A 22,336-nucleotide genomic window follows, 5' to 3' on the forward strand; every position below is an offset into this window, starting at 1 on the left:
AATTTAGACCTTACACATTATTCCTTCCTGATAACAACACTTTAGTTTAGAAATCTTGTTGCTTTCCATTGCCTACTCTCAGATAATGTTAGACACATTCTCCCAGGACACGTTCATACTGCGAATGTAGAAACTTCCTCACTTCCGTCAACATACTTTTCCACCCATGGCTCTTATTTTAGTGATTACTACAGTAGACACACACAACATGTTACGTTTTAAATTTTTCTTTAAAGTTCACACTCATGATTATCCAATAACTTTAGCCATCACCAGTCCGATGCTGGTGCCTTCTAAATTTACCACCATTAACTGCTGCAACCATGTTTTGTTGGTAGGAGCTAATAGACACTTCCAATTCATAGTGACCCCGCACACAACAGAACGGAATGCTGCCCGCCCTTCCTGTGCCCTCCTCACAGTTGTCTGCATATGTGCCACGCTGTTTTGAGAAGCTTCCCGTCAGTGCCAACGGTAACCAGCATGTCTCTCTTGGTGTATGTGTGCATACACTTAACTTTAAACTATATATAGGGTCATAGAGTTTTAGAAATTGAACTTTGGATATCATCTGTCACTCAAATAAGGAAATTAACCAGAAAGATGAAATTACCTGTCCAAAGACAGAGAATAAGTTGGACTTGTTTTGTTTGAAAAACAAACTATATAGCTCCATTTTGGTAATTAGCTTTTCTGGTTCACTTGGAAAGACGCTAAATTAATATTAATGGTTAATATATGTATCTATTTAAATAGTCTTATTCATATGCTCTGTCTCTTGCTAATGAAAATTACACTTTCTTTAGAAAACAAGGCTAAGCCATTTATTTGTGGATCTTCAAGAAAACCTTAGCTTTGCTAAATTTGTGGTTTTTGAAATGGAGAAAATATTTATACATTTCACAGAAGGAATAAAATGCCATGGCTGAGAAATAACAGATGTAATTATAAAAATAACAAGAGGAGCAAAGCTTTGAAAAGCAAACGGTTGTAAAAATATGCACGCACTTTTACTCATTTTGTAAATGGCCTTGACATAGTTTGAGTTGAAGATTTAACATCAAAACAAATCCTCCTGAAATCATAACCTCATTAGAAAGTACCCTAATTTGATTATAAAAAGAGGGTTGGGATCTTTGCCAGTGAATTTATTCCTTTGGAGATCAAATTTACCAAACTCGGACCACCTCTCTCTCCCTTTTCCCTTGTGCCACACACATTTCCTAGGGTGGGGTCCTGGGGTAGACATGCTGATGATACACTAGATTAACATGAGAGTGCGGATTAGTAAATGCCTTTCCAGCTGTGAATGGACAAGAAAGACACTGGAAAATGTCAGACTCCATCACTGTAGCGGTTGAGAATGTTAGGAGAAGTAACCCACCACTGTAGGTAAAGCCCATTCTCCTTGATTTAAACATGACACACGTAGTGTGATTCTTTATGTGTAAATTCACGCATAAAATAAAGCAGTAATACTCTTGGGAATGTAGGCATTACAGCAACTGTGCATTAAAACTCCTTTTTTACTCCTTCTTTGGAAGCAGGGTGGCAATTTTGCACACTGGAAGCCAAATATGAGCTGAAAAAATTCTAAATATTTTCGATTCCCACATATATGCAAGGCACTATGGCAGGTGCCCTATGGGGGATATATCTAACTTAATTAATGATTCCTACACCAGAGAGGAGCCCTGGTGGTTAATTAAGTGCTTGGCTGTTGGCTCGAAGTTGGCGGCTTGAATCCACCAGCCACTCCATGAGAGAGATGGCTGTCTGCGTTCAGAAAGATGACAACCTGAAATCCTATGGGACCCTTCTTTTTAAAAAAATCATTTTATTTAGGGCACATACAACTCTTATCGCAATCCATACATACATCAATTGTGCAAAGCACATTTGTACATTCATTGCCCTCATCATTCTCAAAACATTTGTTCTCCACCTAAGCCCCTGGCATCAGCTCCTCATTTTTCCCCTTCTTCTCCCTCCCCCCTCTCTCATGAACCCTTGATAATTTATAAATTATTATTTTGTCATATCTTGCCCTGTCCGACATCTCCCTTCACCCACTTTTCTGTTGTCCATCCTCTAGGGAGGAGGTCACATGTAGATCCTTGTAATGGTTCCCCCTTTCCAACCCACTCTCCCTCTACGCTCCCATTATCGCCACTCACACCACTGGTCCTGAAGGGATCATCTGCCCTGGATTCCCTGTGTTTCCATCTCCCATCTGTACCAGTGTACATCCTCTCATTTAGCCAGATTTGCAAGGTACAATTGGGATCATGATAGTGGGGAGGAAGAAGCATTTAGGAACTCGTGGAAAGTTGTATATTTCATCATTGCTACATCATACCCAGACTGGCTTGTCTCCTCCCCAAAACCCTTCTGTAAGGGGATGTCCAATGGCCTACAAATGGGCTTTGGGTCTCCACTCCGCACTCCCTGGCTCATTCACTATGATATGATTTTTTGTTCTGATGATGCCTGACACCTGATCCCTTCGACACCTCGTGATCACACAGGCTGGTGTGCTTCTTCCATGTGGGCATTGTTGCTTCTGAGCTAGATGGCTGCTTGTTTGCCTTCAAGCCTTTAAGGCCCCAGACACTGTATCTTTTGATAACCGGGCACCATCAGCTTTCTACACCACATTTGCTTATGCACCCATTTGTCTTCAGCGATCATATCAGGGAAGTGAGTACATAATGATATGATTTTTTGTTCTTTGATGCCTGATAACTGATCCCTTCAGCACCTCGTGATCACACAGGCTGGTGTGTTTCTTCCATGTGGGCTTTGTTGCTTTTGAGCTATATGGCCGCTTGTTTACCTTCAAGCTTTTAAGACCCCATACGCTATATCTTTTGCCTATGGGACCCTTCTACTCTGTCCCTCAAGGTCACTAGGAGACAGAATACACTCGTGGCAGTGGACTTTGCTTTGGGATAGCTAAAAGCTTGAACTCTATATTGAATGATGTTAAATAGGTGAAGAGTGATTATTAATATTTTAAGTAATAATTGTATGCTCCAGTTATGAATAATGAATATATGATGTCTAAGGGATTAAAGAAGTGATCCCCAAAGTCATATACTCTGTAAATGAGAGTGCCTGATGGCTGCAATGTCGGTGAGCTTCACCTCTGAGCCTCACCATGATGCACACTTAATCCCTAAGTGCTCAGGGCAGACAGTTTCAGGTAGGAGACCAGTTAAATATTAGAATATGGTGTGTTCTTGGGACCTAGCAACAGAGAAGGCTATTTTAAGCACTGAATATGGTGATTCAAAGAATGTTCTTCATTTGGAAGAATCTTTTGAGTTCTCCAAATGACAGATTATGGTTGCCCAAAAGCATTTTAAAATTACTTATTAAATAGGGGCTCTTGTTGGCAAGCTTGTGCTGGAGTTCTATGCCTCTCCCAAGACAAGTACTTATTTGAGACTTGTTTAAGAAATTTGGTTTATACCCCAGAACAGTGAACACTGAATACATTTTCTGAACTCCTTCGAACACTTATTGCTAATTATGGGAAATTAAGTGGAAATTGACCAACATAATTATTAGCATGACAAAAGTGAACAATACATTCTATAAAATAAAAATTTTGAGAGCATATTATCCTATCACTTACGTCATAGCTGTATCTTCTGATAAGAAAATAAAATATTGTGGGTTCAACATTCGAGGACGTGACCTCTAGGTTCTGAGTTGGAATGCTTTCATCAGTTTTTAAATTATAGTGTAATCCCAGAAGATCTGGAATGAATGTTGTCTTCTGTGAGGTCACCGTGAATTATTTCATAGCTCAAAATGCGTTCAAAGCAGGTTTGCCACAATCAACATAACTGCACCCCGGGGGCAGACATCTCCCAGGACAGAGCAGTGGAGCTTCTGTTCTTGCGGCGCATCAGGCTTCTGCTCTTCTTTAGCCCGAGATTGAAAACTAGTGTGCAGGCTGCAAATGTCTAACCATGCAGCGGCCGGAGGGTTTGGGCTGTTTTGTATTGAAATACTATCTGAGGAATTTACTGCTTTATAAAGAAAATGGAGCACACAAGAATGATCTTTCAGCGGGCATGTGTGTACTAAGTATCTCTGCAGGATTTGGGCAGCAGTGTGGCTGGAAATGGTGACTAATGTTCTTGGGTTTGAATGAGAGCAGAAACGATGGGCAAGGTGCCGTAAAAGAAAATGTGAGTTGAAAGGGGAAGCTTCAATGAGCTAATTAGAAGGAGGGGGATCAAGAGAAGCAGTCTTTTAGGGCAAGCCTCATGGGGCTTTCTGGCCAAGTGGTCAAGATTCCAACAGAAATCATGTGTGTCCAAAAGGAGCTTCAATAAATAAGGGCAGCTATGTATTGGGCACAGTTTTGGATTAGAGGACGATCAAGACAAAAGAGCATTTTCTGTCAAAGACCAAAAAGCTGTGTGAGGTGGAAAAACCAAGCTGTCCTGTCAAGATCTGGCTCCCACAGGTTTCAGGGTATTTAGGTAGATGGCGCTACCGCAAAACCGTCGTTCTTGGCTGAGTCTGTAGGTCATGGTCAGAACTCTCAATCGTTAGCTTGATGAACACAAAAGAAAACCTCTGTGAAAACATAAAGTGTAGTCGCATGAATGTGTCTGGCATTTCCATAGCTCAATTTTAATTTAAGAAGGGTTGACTCCTCTGGTAGATTTCATGTGTGCTGTGAGTTGAAAGCCTAATGCTTTTTATCTCCAATTATATCTCTCTGCTACTCCTCAGACTTCCACCATTGTGCCATTTTTTGGCATGTGTAATGTTTTCGTGGTTTCACGGCTGCTGGACTTTGCTCCCTGCGTGAGCACTAACCACTAGGACTTGAGCATGGCTCCATTTGACAGGTCCAACTCTCAAGGAGTTGGACCCTGGGGACCGGGACTAGGGGACAATAACAGTTGGTGGGGGACGGAACTCAAACAGGGGAGGACACAGAAGGGAAAGGCACAGCTGTATGGGAGGGAGGGAGCCAGAATCTGGGAGAGAATGGCCCTGACATCCAGCAGGAAGAGACAGTGACCAAAGAGAAAAGCAGGGGCCAAATTGCCCCCTGGAGTCCTCACACAATGCCTTGCACACAATCCATCTCCAGTAGATGACTCGGAATCAAAGTAGTATTTTTGTGGCCCAAACTAGAGATCTAATGTTGACATCTTTTTATTTTGTCTGACTTATTTTCTGTTTTCCTAAAATCAAGTTTCTTAAGAAGACTTGAATTTTTTTCTCTTTAAAGTTGGTTTAAATAATGTGTTGTGCTTGAATTTTAAAAAAAAATCCATTTTCAGGGAAAACACTTCAGATAGAAAGCATAAATAATTCTTCCTTTAATAAGACAGTTCCTGTTATAGCCATTGAACAACACATCTGCTGCAAGCATGTTATTTTTTCACATATCCATGTGCGCAGCTCTGATTAGAAGAGGTAAAAGATGCACCTCTCCTTAAAATGGTGAATTATACCCAGTGGGGGGAGAAGGTGTATTTTATTATGACAGAGTTTGTTATTATGGAAACTATGAATAGCTCTCTCCCTTTTTTTGAAAATGCTTTTAAAAATGTAATTCTCTTTTACAACTCTCTATGTGATATGGTGACTGTTCATTTTAGAAATAAAGTACCTTAAGAACATCTTTCTCCAGCACTAATATCTTTGTTGCTTCACGAAACCTGTTTTATCAAGGTCCCCTAAAAGAAATTTTAATAAATGTCTTTTTCCATACCTTTTCTTCTATTTAGGCTTTGCTCCAACCTACTGCTTTTTTGGAATAAACTTAGATATGCCACAATACTTTTACTAAGTAAAATTAGAAGTTAATTCCAGACTCAGGTGCTGTGGTTAAGCTTGGACTCTGTTGTTCATTTACATTGTTGTTCAGATGCACTTCATTTAAAAAATAATATTCACACAATAAACTTTAAGAATGTGGTTCTCAGGAAGTTCTTAGGATACATTGCTTAAGATTTAAAATGCATTACCAGATTTGGATTAACCTTTTTCTATTTATTTCCAGGGCGACGGCAACACACAGGGGCCAAGTTATTTTCAAAGATGCGTTAGCCCAGCAGTTGTGTGAACAAGGAGGTAAGAAGCACATTTTACTGCTTTGATATGTGGATTGTATCAAGACTATTCGTAGTGGATCTTAATGATTCACATTCTCAGTAGCATTCATCAGCATGCCAGGTAGTTTTTCCTCCTTACATCCAGGTTCTAATCCAACAACTCCATCCTAAGTGCGTTCTGATGTAAGTCAACTACCTCATTTTTAATTTTTTTAGGTTTCATTATTAGTGCCTTATCAGTATCTTTATAAATCTGATCTTTAAATATCTTTGGGGGGTTTGCATAAGGATGATTCTATCAGCATATCATGTACTACAACAATGTATGTAGTAGCTATTATAAATGATAAGATGTACCCCCCCCAAACAAAACACAAGACCTGAGAGTCACAACTGCAGTTTCTTAACTCAAATAGACTGTATGTGAGGATTACCTGTACTTGGTCATTATATTTCAAATAGACTGTATGTGAGGATTACCTGTACTTGGTCATTTATATATTTAATGGTATAATTAACTTCTTAATGTTCTGCACTATTTATTTAATAATTATTAATAAGCATGTGTGGGATTCTGAAAACACTGTGAGCACACAACGAAGAGAGACTGTGTCCTACTTTTATACTTTCTTTTCTAATGAATTACACTTAGTTGTTGGAAATATAACTCTCAATAGTAACTTCATATTCTACACATGAACATAATTCTCAAATTTCTTCTCAACATGGTTGAAAATGTTTCTGCGTGCTGCTTTTAATATTTGATCATTTTATACATACACCTGGGTGGAGCATCTGTATGCTTGTTTCTCTTGTGTGAACCAGTAATTTCCGAGTCAGATGTAGGAACTGAATCATTTAAAATGTGATCTTCTATGAAATTATCTATGACAGGGACTCATGAAAAAGCTTCCTCTCTGAGACAGCCCCATACATGCCCAGACCCTGGTCCGTCTGTCCCAGGTACTCAGAGATGATGCGTTCATGTGCGTGTACACACATACACAAAATGCAAACGTGCAAACAGGACCCTTACCTCCAGATCTGAGTCCCCGCCCCTTGAACTTCCACACGGCTTTACTTGTGTCTCCATTGCAGCATTCACCACTTGATAACCTACTAGGGCAGTGCAGGCTGCTGCCCTTGAGAGACTGATTATAGGCTGCGTCTGAATGACCCATAGTTCCTCCCCACTGTCACGGAGCTGGCTCAGACTCCTGGCGACGCTGTAGAAGCTTGCGGAGGCTGTCAGGCTATATGAGGCCAGAGTTTCCTCTTTCTCCTACAGAGCAGCTGAGAGATTTGAACCTCCAGACTGGCTGTTAGCAGATTAGTGCCTAACTCATTCACCACCAGCATCCTTTAACATTTGACAGTCATCCCACCATGCCCCCCTCCCCAACCATAGTTCCAATAGACTTGTATAGAAGCTTGTATATGAGTAGGAGAGGATTTCCCAGAAGTTGTGCAGAAGTACCCCTATCTTTTAATTACAATTTTCACAAACTTTTGAAAGTCCCCTCACCTGTGTTTCGTTTAAGCATCTTGACATGTGAAGCCAGTCTTTTTTAGTTCCATGACATTTTCACTGAACCTCATACTGTATATATGATAAGTTACCAATTTTTGTTTAGAATGACATTTTGGGTGAATTGATAACTCAAGAATTACATTATTGAACATAAAGCAAATTTCTACTACGTATCCCTCTGCTCACAAATGTGTAGTGGGCTTATGAGAAAAACAGAGAAAATAGAGAAAACTATATTGGTTTTTGAAAGGTGTGAAGGAAACAACATTTACGTTTACAGCACTGTGATTTATACATCATCAGTATGGCCTAAATATTATTTATTGGTGATTATTACTGGAGCAGATCTAATTTTTATACTCATAATTTTGAATCAGAAACCCTCTACCTAATTGTGGTTTTAAACACAGTATTCTTGGGGTAAGCAAGTGTTTCCTCTTTGATCTTTGAGAAAAAGCTAGTATTCTAATCAGATGGCCTGGTAGGTATGTTCAGAAACAATTATAAAGTGAATCATTTTCTGAATTATGCATATGTTCACATTACCGAAAATACTAGAGCACCAAATAGCAGTGAATATTGCCATCCTGAAAAACAATTAGTGTCAGAAAGAGTTATGTTGTATTTTATTAACACTCATCATTGCTTAAAATTGGATTTTTTTTTGCATAAAGAATTATCGTTTGGAAACCCACAGGGGCAGTTTCACCCCGTCCAGTGGGGTCCGAATGAGTTGGAATCTACCTGACGGCAGTGTGTTCAGTTTGGTTTTGGTATCACAGATGTATAGTTGGCTCATTTAAATTGAAAATAAAGGGCAAAAAAAAGCTTGATGGGAAAAATATCAATCAATGGAAAAAGCAAAAGCCTTATATGATAGCTGTGTACATAAACATGATTTAATGAGAGTAGAAGTAAATGTTATAAAAAAAATCCTTACATTGCGGTTTTCAGTAGCACCTAAACAACTAAAGTCTTATCAATTTAGTCAAGACAGGGTGAAAAATCACCAGCAGGAGTGATGCGTTTACTGCAGCCAGGAAAGGAAAGGGTGCTATCAAATACAAATTTATTTCAGCTCCATCGCCTTTTAATTAAAGCATCAGTTATCTACTCAGATGAAATAGCATAATTTTAACACGGACTACCTTTCTGTGCCCTGGCTGAGGAGTATGAAATGTATTATTAAGAGAAAAAAATTGGCAATCGTGACATACCACAGCACAGCACCTTCCAATTAGAACATACTCAGTGTGTTTGCTGATTTTAATTAAATTAAACAATTCAAACAAAGTACGTATTAATGTGAGACCATATTGATGACTAAGCATGTTGAAAAAGCAAAAGGATTAGAACATATTCCATTGATGGATTAGATACAGATAGTCATTTTCTCCCCCAAAAGACATTTATTAAAGAACTTTATTCTGCAAACATTGAACCGGTAGTACCTGCGAGGGCCCATCCTAAATCACAGTGCTGAGGATACGAGGGATATACCATATACGTAAAGTGGTATATGTTCTCTGGAACATTTCTGTTCTCTGGAAGCTCACGAGCTGGGATGTAAATTAGCCCATCAGTGGATCCTTGAGGTAGTGAAATTTTCCTGGGGCTTCAGGAAGGATCCCTGAGTTAGCGCTGAAGGGTCAGCCGTCCTTCCAGGCAAAAGAAGAGAATTCATCCTTCTCTTTCTCTTTCCCACTGGCCCAACTTAGGCCAGGCCCCACTCCCTCCGTGGGGAAATACTCAATAGTGACCCCTGAGTGTTTCTGCAATACTGAGCTTTCTGAAGTGGGAGCATCCTTCTCCCACTTCCCTACCTCTGACCCCTCTGTACCTTATCTTCATCGAAAACTCTCCGCCATAAACCACAGCAAACAAGGAAAACCCTGTAGAATTTAGCTTCCCTCTATTTATCCCCTTTAATTCTTGTCATCTGCTCATTCTCACCCTAAAAGTCCCTGAATGCACCTCGATTTCCGCCCCCACCTGACCTCTGTGCTGTTGATACTCTATCCACACCTTGATGGACTACTAGTTCAGTAGTCTGTCTGTCTGACTCAGGCTTTCAGAAGCCGCACATGCAAACCCTTCACCAGTAGGGAAAGCTGGTCTAGGGGCTCTCATAGGACGTAACTGTACACAAACCCTCAAAGCAGAATAATAATATGAGTGGAAAAATTTTTAACACTATTGTGTGTCAGACACCATGCTGAGCATGCTACAACCACTGCTCTTCTTATTCTCACCGCAGCCCTCTGAAGAAGGCGAGTTCAGTGTGCCTATTGTAAAGACAGGAAAGCAAGGGCAGGTGAGATTCACTAACTTGCCCAGGCCACACAGTGGGGAATTGGCAGCATCAGAATTGGGGGCATAGCCTGTGGGATTAGCCACGACACTACACTGAATCCTTGAAACCACAGTCCCGATGCTTAGTATGTTCCCAACAGATGTTTATGGTGAAGTATGAGGAGGCTTCATAAGATTATGGCAAAATTCCACTATATTTAATGCCAGTTTTTCCACAAACCTTTCTAAGCTCTCTCCTACAACTGGATTGCTCCTTAGAAGGAAGAGTGGTGAAACTCATCTCAGATACTTTGAACATGTTTTCAAGAAGGACTACTGCCTGGAGAAAGGCATCATTTCTCGGTAGAAATTCAACAGCAACAACAAAGGAAGATCCTCCAGGAGGTGGGGCAACATAGCAGCTCAGACAAAGGGCTCAGACTCTTGTGAGAGTGATGCAGGATGGACGTTTCTTTCCGTTGTTCACAGGGCTGTCACCAACCTGAGAGCACCTAACCGGCCACTACTTGCCTGCCAGTTTGTCGTACTCAGGGTGGCTGGTGTGTTTCTGTGACGCCGGAAGCTATGAGACCGGTATTCAAATGCCAGTAGGGTCACTCAGAGTTTCAGCCGAGCTTCCAGGCTGAGAACAGTCGGCTAAGAAGGAATAAGCTGCCCACTTCTGAGGAATTAGCCACAGAGAACCTTATGGAAGGAACCAGAATTTTCAGATACTTCAGACCTCACGGAAAGAAGCAGCAAGGGTCCGAAGTAATGCCAGAAGGGGATCCCCCGGGTCGGAAAGCACTCAAACTCTAACTGAGGAAGAGCTGCCTTCTCAAAGTAGGTTTGGCCATAACGACGTGGATAGAGCAAAGCCTGTGGGAGTCAAGCCTTTAGGACCTTCATTTGCTGATGGGGCCGGATGAAAATGAGAAGAAACAGCTGCAAATGTGAAGTAATCATTGTAACTTGGAATAGAGGAGGTATGAATCTAGGAAAATTGGAAGTTGAAAAAAATGTAATGCAAAACATAAAAATCGACGTTCTAGGCATTCATAAGTTGAAATGGGCTGATATTGCCCTTTCAAATGGATTACTATGCTGGCAATGAAACAATCAGAAGGAATGGTGTTGCATTCAGCGTCAAAAAGGACATGTCGAGAACTATTTTAAAGTACAATTCTGTCTGTAATAAAATTATATCTATCCCCTCAAGGAAATCCAATCTATGAACTATGAACCAAACTTATGTGCCAACCACCAAACCAGTGGTGAACAAGTTGATGAATTCTACCAAAGTCTTCAGTTTGAAGTTGATCAAACTTTAAATCAAGACACATTGATAATTGTTGGTGATTGGAATGCAAAAGTTAGAAACAAAGCGGAAGGAAAAGTGGTTGGAAAGCAGGACCTTGGTGGTAGAACTGAAGCTGGAGATCGCATGATAGACTTTCGCAGTCATCTTCATTTCTGTCACCAAGGTCATGTTTTCCACTACTGTCCCTCCCACTTGTCTCACAACTTTTGCATTCCAATCGCCGTTGGTTATCAGAGCATCTTGATTTAAAGTTTGACCAATTTCAGACTGTGCTCATGGACTTCTCCAGATGGAACACAGCATCAGTTTGACTACATCTGTGGGAAGAAGCTCAGTATCAGCTTCTAAAATGAGGCCAGGGGCTGACTACATAACAGGTCATCAATTCCCATATGTACGTTCAGGTAGCAGCTCAAGAAAATTGAAACAAGTCCATGAGAGCCAAAATACAACTTTGGGTCTATTCCACCTGAATTCTGAGTATATCTCAAGAACAGATTTAATACATTGAACACTAATGACAGAAGACCTGAAGAACCGTTATGACATTAAGAACATCATACATGAAGAAAGGAAAATATCATTAAGAAAACAGGAAAGCAAGAAAAGCTCAAAGAGGATGTAAGAAAAGAGGATGAAATTTGCTCTTGATCATACAGGAACTGAAGCACATGGAAGAAATGATGAAGTCTAAGGGCTGGACAGATCTTTTCAAAGGGCAGCTTTCGAAGACAAAGTAAAAGATTATGATGAACTGCACAAAAACCTAGAGTTGAAAAACCAAAAAGGAAGAACACGCTCAATATATCTTAAGCTGAAAGAACTCAAGAAAATTTCAGACTTTAAGTCGCAATATTGAGATATTCTATGGGCATCAAAAGAAGTTGAAGAGTCATTTCATTGTACCCAAAAGAACTAATCAACATCCAACCATTTCAAGAGGCGGCATATGAGCAAGAACCAATTATAAAGAAGGAAGAAATTCAAGCTGCACTGAAAGCATTAGCCAAAAACAAGGCTCCAGGACTTGATGGAACACCAAATGAAATGTTTCAACAAGCTGATGAAGCACTGGAAGTACCATTCATCCATGCCCCGAAATTTGGAAGACAGTTACTTGGCCAACTGATAGGGCGATACACATATTTGTACCCATTTCAAAGAAAGGTGACCTAACAGAATGCTCAAACAATATCGTTGGTATCATGCAAGTAAAATTTTGCTGAAAGTCATCCAGTAGTTTCATCAGTGATTGACAGATTGCTGCCAGAGGTTCAGGCTGGATTCAGGAGAGCATGTGGAACAAGGTATATCATTGCTGATGTCAGATGGATCTTGGCGGAAAGCATATAATACCAGAAAGATCTTTATTTATGTTTTATTAGCTATGCCGAGGCATTTGACTGTGTGGACCACTACAAACTATGGATAGCTTTGAGAAGAATGGGAATTCCAGAACACTTCATTGTGCTCCTGGGGAATTGTACATGGATCAAGAAGCAGTTGTGTGAACAGAACAAGGGAATACTGCATGGTTTAAAATCAGGAAAAGTGTGCTTCAGAGTGGTATCCTTTCACCGTACTTATGCAATATGTATGCTAAGCAAATCATCAGAGAACCTGGATTATATGAAGAAGAATGTGGCATCAGGATTGGAGGAAGGCTTATTCACCACCTGCAACATGCAGATGACATAATCTTGCTGGCTGAAAGTGAGAACTTGAAGCACTTGCTAATGAAGATCCAGGATGGCAGCCTTCCATATGGATGTTTGCTCAATGTAAAGAAGACAAAGATCCTTACAACTAGCCCAATGAGAAACATCATGATAAATCTAGAAAAGATTGAAGTTGTCAAGGATTTTGTCTTGTTTGGTTCCATAATCAATGCTCATGGAAGCAGTAGTCATGAGATCAAACGATGCATTGCATTAAGTAAATCTGCTGCATAAGGTCGCTTTAAAGTGTGAAAAGCAAGCATGTTGTTTTGAGGACTAAGGTGTGCCTGACCCAAGCCATGGTATTATCAGTCACCTCAAATGCGTGGGAAAGCTTCACATTGAGTGAGGAATACAGAAGAAGAATAGATGCATTGAATTATGGTGCTTGCAGAGAATATTGAAAGTACTGTGGACTGCCAAAAGATAAATCAAATCTGTCTTGGAAGAAGTAGTTAGAAGGCTCCTTAGAAGCAAGGATGGCAAGACTTTGTCTTACATACTTTGAACATATTGTCAGTAGAGACCAGTCCCTGGAGAAGGACATCATGTTGTTAAAGTGGAGGGGCAGTGACAAAGAGGAAGGCTTTCCACAAGATAGACTGATGCAGTGGCTACACTGGGGGGCTCCAACATAAGAACAACTGTACGGATGGCACCAGACTGTGCAGTGTTTATTCTGTTACATAATGGGTCCCTGTGAGTTGGAATTGACTTGCTGGCACCTAACAACAACAAACAACAAAGAGATAGGGCAGCATAAAGAGAAAGCTGACAACAAAAAACCAGAATGGGTTTTCGCTCTTATTCTCATTTTTGACTAGAGCGCACTGATAGATTTCCAGTGCTTGGGTTTATCGTTCATTCTAGTATAAATCAAGTCAATTCCAGCTCGTAGTGACCTCATACAGGGTTTCTAAGGCTGGAAATCTTTATGGGAACAGATAGCCTCATTTTTCTTCCATAAAGTAGCTGCTGGGTTTGAACCACCAATCAACTTTGTGGATAGCAGTCCAACACTTACCTGACAGCACCACCAGGGCTCCTTCCTTCCAGCATGGAAATTGGCATATAATGGAAAATTAAGGGACAGCTATAAATGGGATTATTATAAGACTTTGGTGTGTGTTTAGTGATTGAGGGGAGGGGTTAAAGAAGCAAGATTGTGCTTTAGATTGACTGCTGCCAGGAAGCAGGAGTAATTTTATAGTATCTCAATAAATCTCCTCTAGGGAGAAGGAAGACGAGAGTGTTGCTCAGCTTTAATCGCTGAGGAAATACCAATCGCTCCTATAATCCTGGACCAGGAGCACTTGATAATTTGTGAGTTGGATGATGCTCAGGTTTGGTCTGTGTTCAAACTACAGAGTGGACTTGTATTTTTGTCAATCCATTGTAGGGTCTGTGTGGCCTTGTATGAAGTTGGGGGTCTGTGACATTGTTTATGTTCAACGGAGCACCCAAACCTGGCAGATAGTGCTTGGGAGACTCCGTTTCTCTCTTCTGAGACTGCAGATGGTTCTACCAGGAGGCTATCGTTTGCTTTTGGATTTAAGGTTTACATGAACTTTAGAATCATAGAGAAATGGGTTTGAATATAGGCATTGCCTAAGAGATCTTACTTTACAGAGCACCTGGCACAAAGTATGTGCTCAATAAATGATAGGAGGAAGAGAATTGCTTGAACAACATTAGAGGCAAAGTCAGCGAGAACAGCGTCTCGACTCCAGAGCACAGGTACCTGTGATAGAATGATGAATGTTTATTTTGCTTCAAGCTTATTTGTATTTTCTAATTCTCTCTCTCTGGTTTTGTTTGTTTGTTTGTTTGTTTGTTTGTTAATGGTCTTTCATTGGGAAAAAACAGACTAGCATTTCCAACTTAGAATGGGTGTCAGTCGTAATTTCTTGAAAAGCAGTGTTGATGGTTGTTCTGAAGTCCACAGCCAAAGCCTATGCTGCCAGCTCCAAGTCATAGTTCAGAGGGCTTTTGTTTGGATTTGTTTTGAAACAAAAGATGTAGGGTTTCTTTTTAAAAACTGTCATGGACAGTGACCGCCTAGCCCTTGAGCACAACTGCAGGCATTAAGCGGGTACCACAGGCAGGCATGCCTCCAGGGGCGGCATCACCGCCTCCAAGCAGTGGGGTGGCGTCTCAACAGGGTACCCCACTCCTGTACTCCCTCCTCTGCACATCATCCTGAGGTACACCCACTCTTATGTGCTGGTTTTCGGTAAACCAGCTATGACAATTTGGACTAAACAAATTGAACTATAACCCATTTAAACAGGTATTAGATTTTTCAGTTTTCATTTTGAAGACCAATGCCTGACTGCTCCATTGTCAAGCTGCACGCTTGGAAACCTGGCCAGCCCAGACAGTGTGCGCGTCATTAGCAAATGGTGCCTGAAGGAGCCCACTAAGTGCTGCCTTAGCAGTACAGTTCGAACAAGTATTGATATTGTAAAACTGATGTGTAGCTTGATCTTAGAGGACAGGACCATCAACCAATGCATGCAGATTTGTGTGTGTGTGTGTGTGTGTGTGTGTGTGTGTGTGCCTGCGCATACATGTTTAGGTTTCCAGACAGAAGGTACTTTGTGATATTCAGTTTTGCTACACAGAAACAAAGAATAAATGAACTTTTTTTTTGAGCAAGGGATAAGTAAAATTCTTAAATAGAACGTCTATTGTTTGAGTTATAAAGAAATAGTATGCCCCTGTTGCCCCCACTCCAAGAGCACAAGAAGGTGGGCAGACCTGTTAATGAGGAGAGGCCACACTGCTAAATCATGTAGAACAAATCGCTTCTCAGGGACCAAAGGAAAGTATGTCATAGTGACTTGTCTAAATACTCATTCCTCCCAACTGAGTACTCCTGGAGGGCAGGGACTAGGATGGAATTTTTATTTCTCTTCTTTAAAAAATTGTTGGTACAAGCTTAAAACAAGACTTTTGTTAATTACTGTCTTAAACATTTCTTAACAGAAAAGTCACTATTATTTCTGAAAAGTCTTCTTGAGCTTTTGATAAGAACCGCATGAATAGTTACCCAAATCATGCTCCTTACACCGACCTCAGGTTGTAAAACTATATGGACCATATTTTTAAAATTTGAAACGTGAGAAAATTTGTTCACAGATTTTCATTTAAACTCTAGTGAGTGCCCTCAGTGCCCTTGAGACATAGGCCAGTTCTGGGGATTTTTAGATATCTTAAATTCTGAATCCCTCCATAATTATAGACACATGATGTGCCAGTTCAGCAAAGGGGGAGTACATATCCACACAACCTTGAATGTGCCTGGTTTCATTGTTAGCAAAGAAAGCAGGCCTGCATACTTCCAACCGTTTTCAAAGTGAATGGTGCTTAGGTTCATTCACGAGCAGGAAGAAAATGAAGATGTGAATATTCAGTATTCATTGAGTACTGTGTGCTGAAAGATACCTGCTCTCATAGAGCTGTTTTCCAAGAGAGAGGAGAGAGACTATAACTGTAAAAAAATCATAACTAATAATAATAATAATACATTTACCACCTTCTAACATATGAAAGGGTACCTAAAAAAACAACAGATTTTTTTCAAAGCTATGTATTAAAATTTTTTTTTTAACAAAACAACCTTATCACCTGCAAAGTATTCTCTATTACAATTATACTGAATGCATTTTTCAAATCTGCTATTCCATTCTTGGAAACATTTTCAAACTCATCTGTTTGAATGGCTGGCAGAACCTCCCTCGTATTTTTCCTCACCTCTTCTATGTCATCAAATCGCTGTCCTTTCATGTCCCTCTGCATTCATGGAAAGGAAATGAAGTCACATGGCGCGAGGTCAGGTGAGTCAGGTGTGTGGGGCAAGAGAGGCATGCTGGGGTTTTTTTTGCCAAAAGCTGGCACCCTGAGATGGCTGTGTGAGCAGGTGCATTGTTGGGGTGGCAAAAACAGCCCCCTATCTGCCACAAATCAGGCCTTTTTTGTCGCACACTGTTATGCAATCTTTTCAGAACCTGTAAGTGGAAAGCTTGATTAATGGACCTGTTGGAACACACTCCAAATGCACTATGAGTCAACATTTTGTACATTCAGGAAGCTGATGGACATCCAGAATGAGGTTTTTCATCAATCGACATTTCACCTTTTTTGAAATGAGAAAACCATTCATACACTTGAGTTTTTCCCATAGTGCTATCCCTGTAAGCTGTGTTCAACATCACAACAGTTTCTGCGGCATTTTTCCAGAGCAGGAAACAAAATTTCACAGTCACACGCTGTTCTCTTAAATTGGCCATCACAAAAAAGCAAGGCTTGAGAGAAACTGCTTTTATGAAAAAATTAACTGTGACCAGAGAGAACTTTTTCAGGTGACACCACTGGGTGCACTGACTCAGAGTGAGTTACTGCATGCTCACCTAGCAGGAAAAGTGTGTACTACGGTAGCTTCAGTCTGCCCAGAGTAATTCCATGCTCTTTGGGTTCCCCCTCATAGTTCCATGGCTGAAGGTGGTCAATGCTACGGAAGTGTAGTTACTATAGAGCAGAGTAAGATAGTAGAGTGAGAGGATGGGGAGGCATAGGGCTGTTTTGAATGAGTGACAGTCAGGTAGACCTCACTGAGCCGCAGGCAGAAGAAGGTAAAGGTATTAGCCATGCTAATAGTTGGAGTATTGATCAAAGATGTCACTAAGTGATTTTGAAGACAAACACAGTGGCATTTTGGGAATCACTGTTTAAAAAATACCAAAAAACGAACTGCCATCCTGACCCTCAGCACCCCATAAAACTGTTCCCTAGCGTTTCTGAGGCGGTAAATCGTCATGGAAGGAAAGACCTCCCTCCTCTTTCTTCAGCAGAGGGGCAGAGGGTTTCAACCGTGGACCTCATGGTCAGCCGCCCAATCACAACCCCTTCCTCCTTCCTCCACTGCGACCCTAAGCCGCTGTTAGAGGTCATCAAAACAGAAGATAAAAGTAACTTCAAAGTAGACAAGAAAACTGAAAGAAACAAAGGGGAAATTGGTATTTTTTAGGAATTATTATTAAACGATCTAGAAAGAACTACAGACCTAATAAATATCCTTTTGAGTCACATCAAACAGGTACTCCTGAAAATGAAAATGTATATAATTGGTGTGTGTGTGAGAGAGAGAGAGAGAGAGAGAGAGAGAGAAAGAGAAAGAGTTAGGAATGATATTTGAATTTATACTACGATCATAGAATCATAAAGTTCATATCTATAGGTTAGGAATGAAGCCAAGAATATTATCTCAACAAAATACACACTACCTGTAAGTGGTAAAATAGAATTTGAACCTCTCAATTTCTAATTCAACATTTGATTCCATTATACCAAGTAGATACGTAAAATTTTTAAAATTAAAATTTGAAATATTCCCAGAAACAACCTCAACAGGAGGATGGTTATCCTCGCTGCCGTCACTCTGAACACCTAGGAGAGAGCGCACCTTCTGCAGCAGCCTCGTACATCCCTGTGATTAAGGCAAAGCTGGCGAGGCTGAAGCTGAAGTGAGCATCCCTGCAAGGCTGCTGCGGGTCCAGCACAAGCCGTGGTGGAGGATGGGGCAGAGTGAATCGTGGCATGTGTGTCTGTTCACTGGCCTGTGACCTTCTTGGCATACCCACTTCAAACACACACATTGATTATTTAGCAAGGCCAGATGGCTGGCTTAGCGGCCTGACAGCAGCCTGGCCCTGTAGTGCCCCCAAAGGGTGCATGCCATTTATAAACCACGCTGGAATTCTCTGTTGTTGGGTTGATGGAAGTGGATATAACCAAAGGCAAATGTTTTATGTCAGAAGGAAAGGGGTCAGGCTTACAGTTGGAGCAGAAAACCTTGGCTGCTGTCTGCCAAGCTCAGCAGTATCACTGCTTGTTCATCAACCTCTGAGCAGGGAGTGGTAGAAATGGTGGCTAGGATGTTCTCCGAGAGTTATGGGATCATGGTAGTGAGCACTTAAATCAGATCGCAAACTTTCTGGAAGTTTTTAAGCTTGTGTGTTCGGGATCATCAAAAGTTTAACTCTGTGAGAGGGGGAAAATATTTTTAAAAGTCAGTTCATAAAATTGATGGCATGTGTAATCTATTACAAGAATGACTCTCTAGCATTTAGCACTTTATTTTCCTCATTTTACACCCAAATAGTGTACAGTGTACCGGATTTAGCAGAATCTCCCTGGCTGTGCTCACATAGGCAATAGCTTCTCATTACTAAATGTCATTAAATGTTCTGAAGTGCATATTATGTACATATTAGTATTATGTACTACCTTGGTCTTGTGTTTTTCTGATACTTAAAACTGGGTTTTGTCATATTACTTTAGTAGTGAAGTGAAAATGAACGATCCATTTCACTTGAATATGCCAAATATTAAAACATGTACTAGCCACATACATCTGTTTCACCCCATGGCTATTAGACTGGCATCCATAAAGTTGGCAATTCAACCGCCCAGCTGCTCCATGGGAGAAAGATGAGGCTATCTGCTCCATAAAGAGCTCATTCTAGGAAACCCGGTAGGCAGAGGGCCATGATGAATCAGAGTCAACTTGAGCGCAGGGGGTTGGCTCTCTTGTTTTCCCGCCTTGTTTAGTATGTCCTGTAGGAGCTCCGGTGGCATCACGGTGAGGTGCTCAGTTGCTCACAAAGGTCAGGAGTGTAAACCCACCAGCCACTTGCCCACAGAAAGCTGTGGCTGCATGCTTCCAGGAAGTCAACTCTACAGCCTTGGAAACAAAACAAGCGGTTCCACTTTGCCCTCTACGGTCCCTGTGAGTCAGAATTCACTTAGTGGTAACAGGCTTTGTGCTAAACTTCAGTCTCCTGTTCATGACATGTCTAGACTTATGTTTCACAAACAAGAGGAACGGACATAGGACACAATATAAGAACCCACAATCTTGTGTCAAGGGCTGGCAGACTAGTTAGGGCTGGGGCACACATCAACTATTTCTAAGGGATCCCAAAGTCCGACAGACAGCTTAAGTTGATTAACACAAAACTTAGGGAGCGACAAAGAGCTGGCTGTGGTAAAACTGGCTATGGACTCTGGGTGGATCTACTGTTTTTAATTTCCTGAAGAGGGATGTTTTGGACTGATGCTGTTGATCCCAAGGTGATTGAACTTAGATTTAAACAGCCTTCTCTTCAGTTCTGAGGGCTGTATACATCCCCACTTGACAGTTTTATCTAGTCCAAAGTCAAAACACGAAGATTGATGCTGGGGACGAATTTGACATTGAGTTATTTTGAATACCCACAGAAGTGTAAGAACTACTCTTGCTGCTATATAACCTGCTTGATGCCCCCCATCTTTTGAAGGATGAAGCTTAGTTTGGCTCTGTGTAATTACTTATCGGCAAGGGGCCAAAGATGCTGAAAACAGTCATGAATCACAATTTTATGTCACCCCATGAAATGTTATTTCATATAACCTATTAACCCAGCCTTATTTTTAATGTACACGTGACAATTCCATTCTTAATGCATTAACAAACACAGATTTTCATAACCATGGTTTTAATAGTTAGAATTTATTCATGTTAATTAACACAGATCATGCTGTGTTCCCAGAGGGATTATATGAAACGTTGTTCAAGATGTGTGGAGGTTGTGTGGCAGTATTACTGTGCTTTCACATCCGGCTAATAGATTAATCCAAACTACGGTATTTAAATTTAAAGACGATATTTTAAAAGCTGGACAATAAATAAGGAAGCCTGGAGATTAAATGATGCCTTTGAATGATGTTGTTGATGAAGAATGTTGAGTATTTCTGAACTTCGAGGGGAAAAAAACAAGTCTTGAAAGAAGCACAGTCAGAACGCGCCTTAGAAATAAGAGTGGCAAGCCAGACATGTTCTCAGGAGGAACCAGCCCTGGAGAAGGACATCGTCTTGGTCAAGCGAAGGCCAGAGAAAAGGCGGAAGACCGCACCAAGATGAGTTGGCAGTGCTTGCAACAATGGGCTCAAACATAGCTCCAGTGACGAGGACGGAGCCCGACCAAGCAGGGTCTTATTTCCGGGGATGTAGTGCTGCCCTGAGATGGAACCAATCTGACAGCACTTCACAGCGACAGCAACCGTCTAATCCCAGAGGAGCAGGACCCAAACTCATTGACAGTGAGAAATCCATGCCTGCCCCCTCCTCTGAGACACGACTCCGAACCTCTCACCCCCTCTTCCCTGCCGCGAGTCCCTTTCTCTTCACTGACCCGTCTCAACTTTTTTTTTTTTTCAAGCAAAACCAATAAATCCCCAAACAGGAGTTCCATTATTGACTAATCTGGCTGTCGTTCTTCCTCACACTTCAGTTCTGGAAAGAGTAGTGTTATTCCTGGCCTTCCCCCCAACCCAGCCATCATCTCCATTCTAAGAAAGAATCATCTCCAGGCTCACCAGGGACCCGCAAGATGCCACTGTGAGTCATTCTTCCCTGCATCTAGAGGTCGATCCTCCCTCTTTTCCTACCGACAGACGTGTTTTTACTCCCTTTGCCCTCACCTGCTTTGTTTTTCCCCACCAGTATCCTCATCCTTCTGATAGGACTCTCTACCTGTCTGGGTGGCCCTCATCATAGATTTACATGGCAGCCAGTCAGTAATAACATCCCGTTCCTCTCCCTTGAACGTTTGATCCCAGCTGTTGTGTAGTGGCCTCCGGACAAGTGACCTCACAATGCTTACCTAGAGAGGATGGTGTACGCTTCATTAGCACCAGCCGGCTTCTGCACCTGGCTGTCTGGTCCGCCCCGGCTGGCAGGCTGCATGCCCTACAAGCCTGAGCTTGGCTCATTCTGCTGCTTGTCCTATAGCAGCGGATCACACAGCATTTGCCCTTTGGTGATTGTCTCCCTTCACTAAACATAATGCTTTCCTGATCCCTCCATGTCTTGAGGCGTTTCATGGTTTCATCACTGTTCAGGGATGCGTAGTAATCCGTTGTGTGTATAAACCAGAGTTTTTTTAATCCAATCTTCTACTGATGGGAATTTAGGCTGTTTCCAGCTTTTTGCTCTTGTGAACTGTGCCGAAATGAACATGGGGAGCAGACATCTGTGTTCTGTTTCTTGTTTCTTTTGGCATATACTCAGGAATGGTACTGCTGGATCATGTGGTATTTCAATTGCCATCTGTTTTAGATAATGCCACATCGCCTTCCACAGTGGCTGTATGTATTTACAGGCCCACCAGCAGTGGATAAGAGTTTCAATCTCACCACACCCTCTCCAACAGTTGTTGTACTCAGTTTTTTTAAGTTGGACTACAGTTGGGGTTGTTAGATGATATCTCATGGTTGTTTACATTTGCATTTCCCAATGGCTAATGACCGAGAGCATTTCCTCATGTGTTTATTAGCCATT

The 22,336-nt window shown here is 41.3% G+C and overlaps 1 protein-coding gene across 2 annotated transcripts in view; it reads left to right on the top strand.

Moving 5' to 3' along the window:
• The window catches only part of RELN (reelin), a 549,393-nt gene that overhangs the window by 221,560 nt on the left and 305,497 nt on the right, over positions 1-22,336 (top strand). For both annotated transcript variants that reach the window (XM_004702602.2, XM_004702603.2), the window contains exon 4: positions 6,041-6,111. In XM_004702602.2, coding sequence (XP_004702659.1) covers positions 6,041-6,111 — 71 coding nt within the window. The remainder of the gene's footprint in view (positions 1-6,040; positions 6,112-22,336) is intronic.

Source organism: Echinops telfairi, unplaced genomic scaffold, assembly GCF_000313985.2.
Source record: "Echinops telfairi isolate 266 unplaced genomic scaffold, ASM31398v2 ScPeMD7_23;HRSCAF=83, whole genome shotgun sequence".
Taxonomy (NCBI): Eukaryota; Metazoa; Chordata; class Mammalia; order Afrosoricida; family Tenrecidae; genus Echinops; species Echinops telfairi.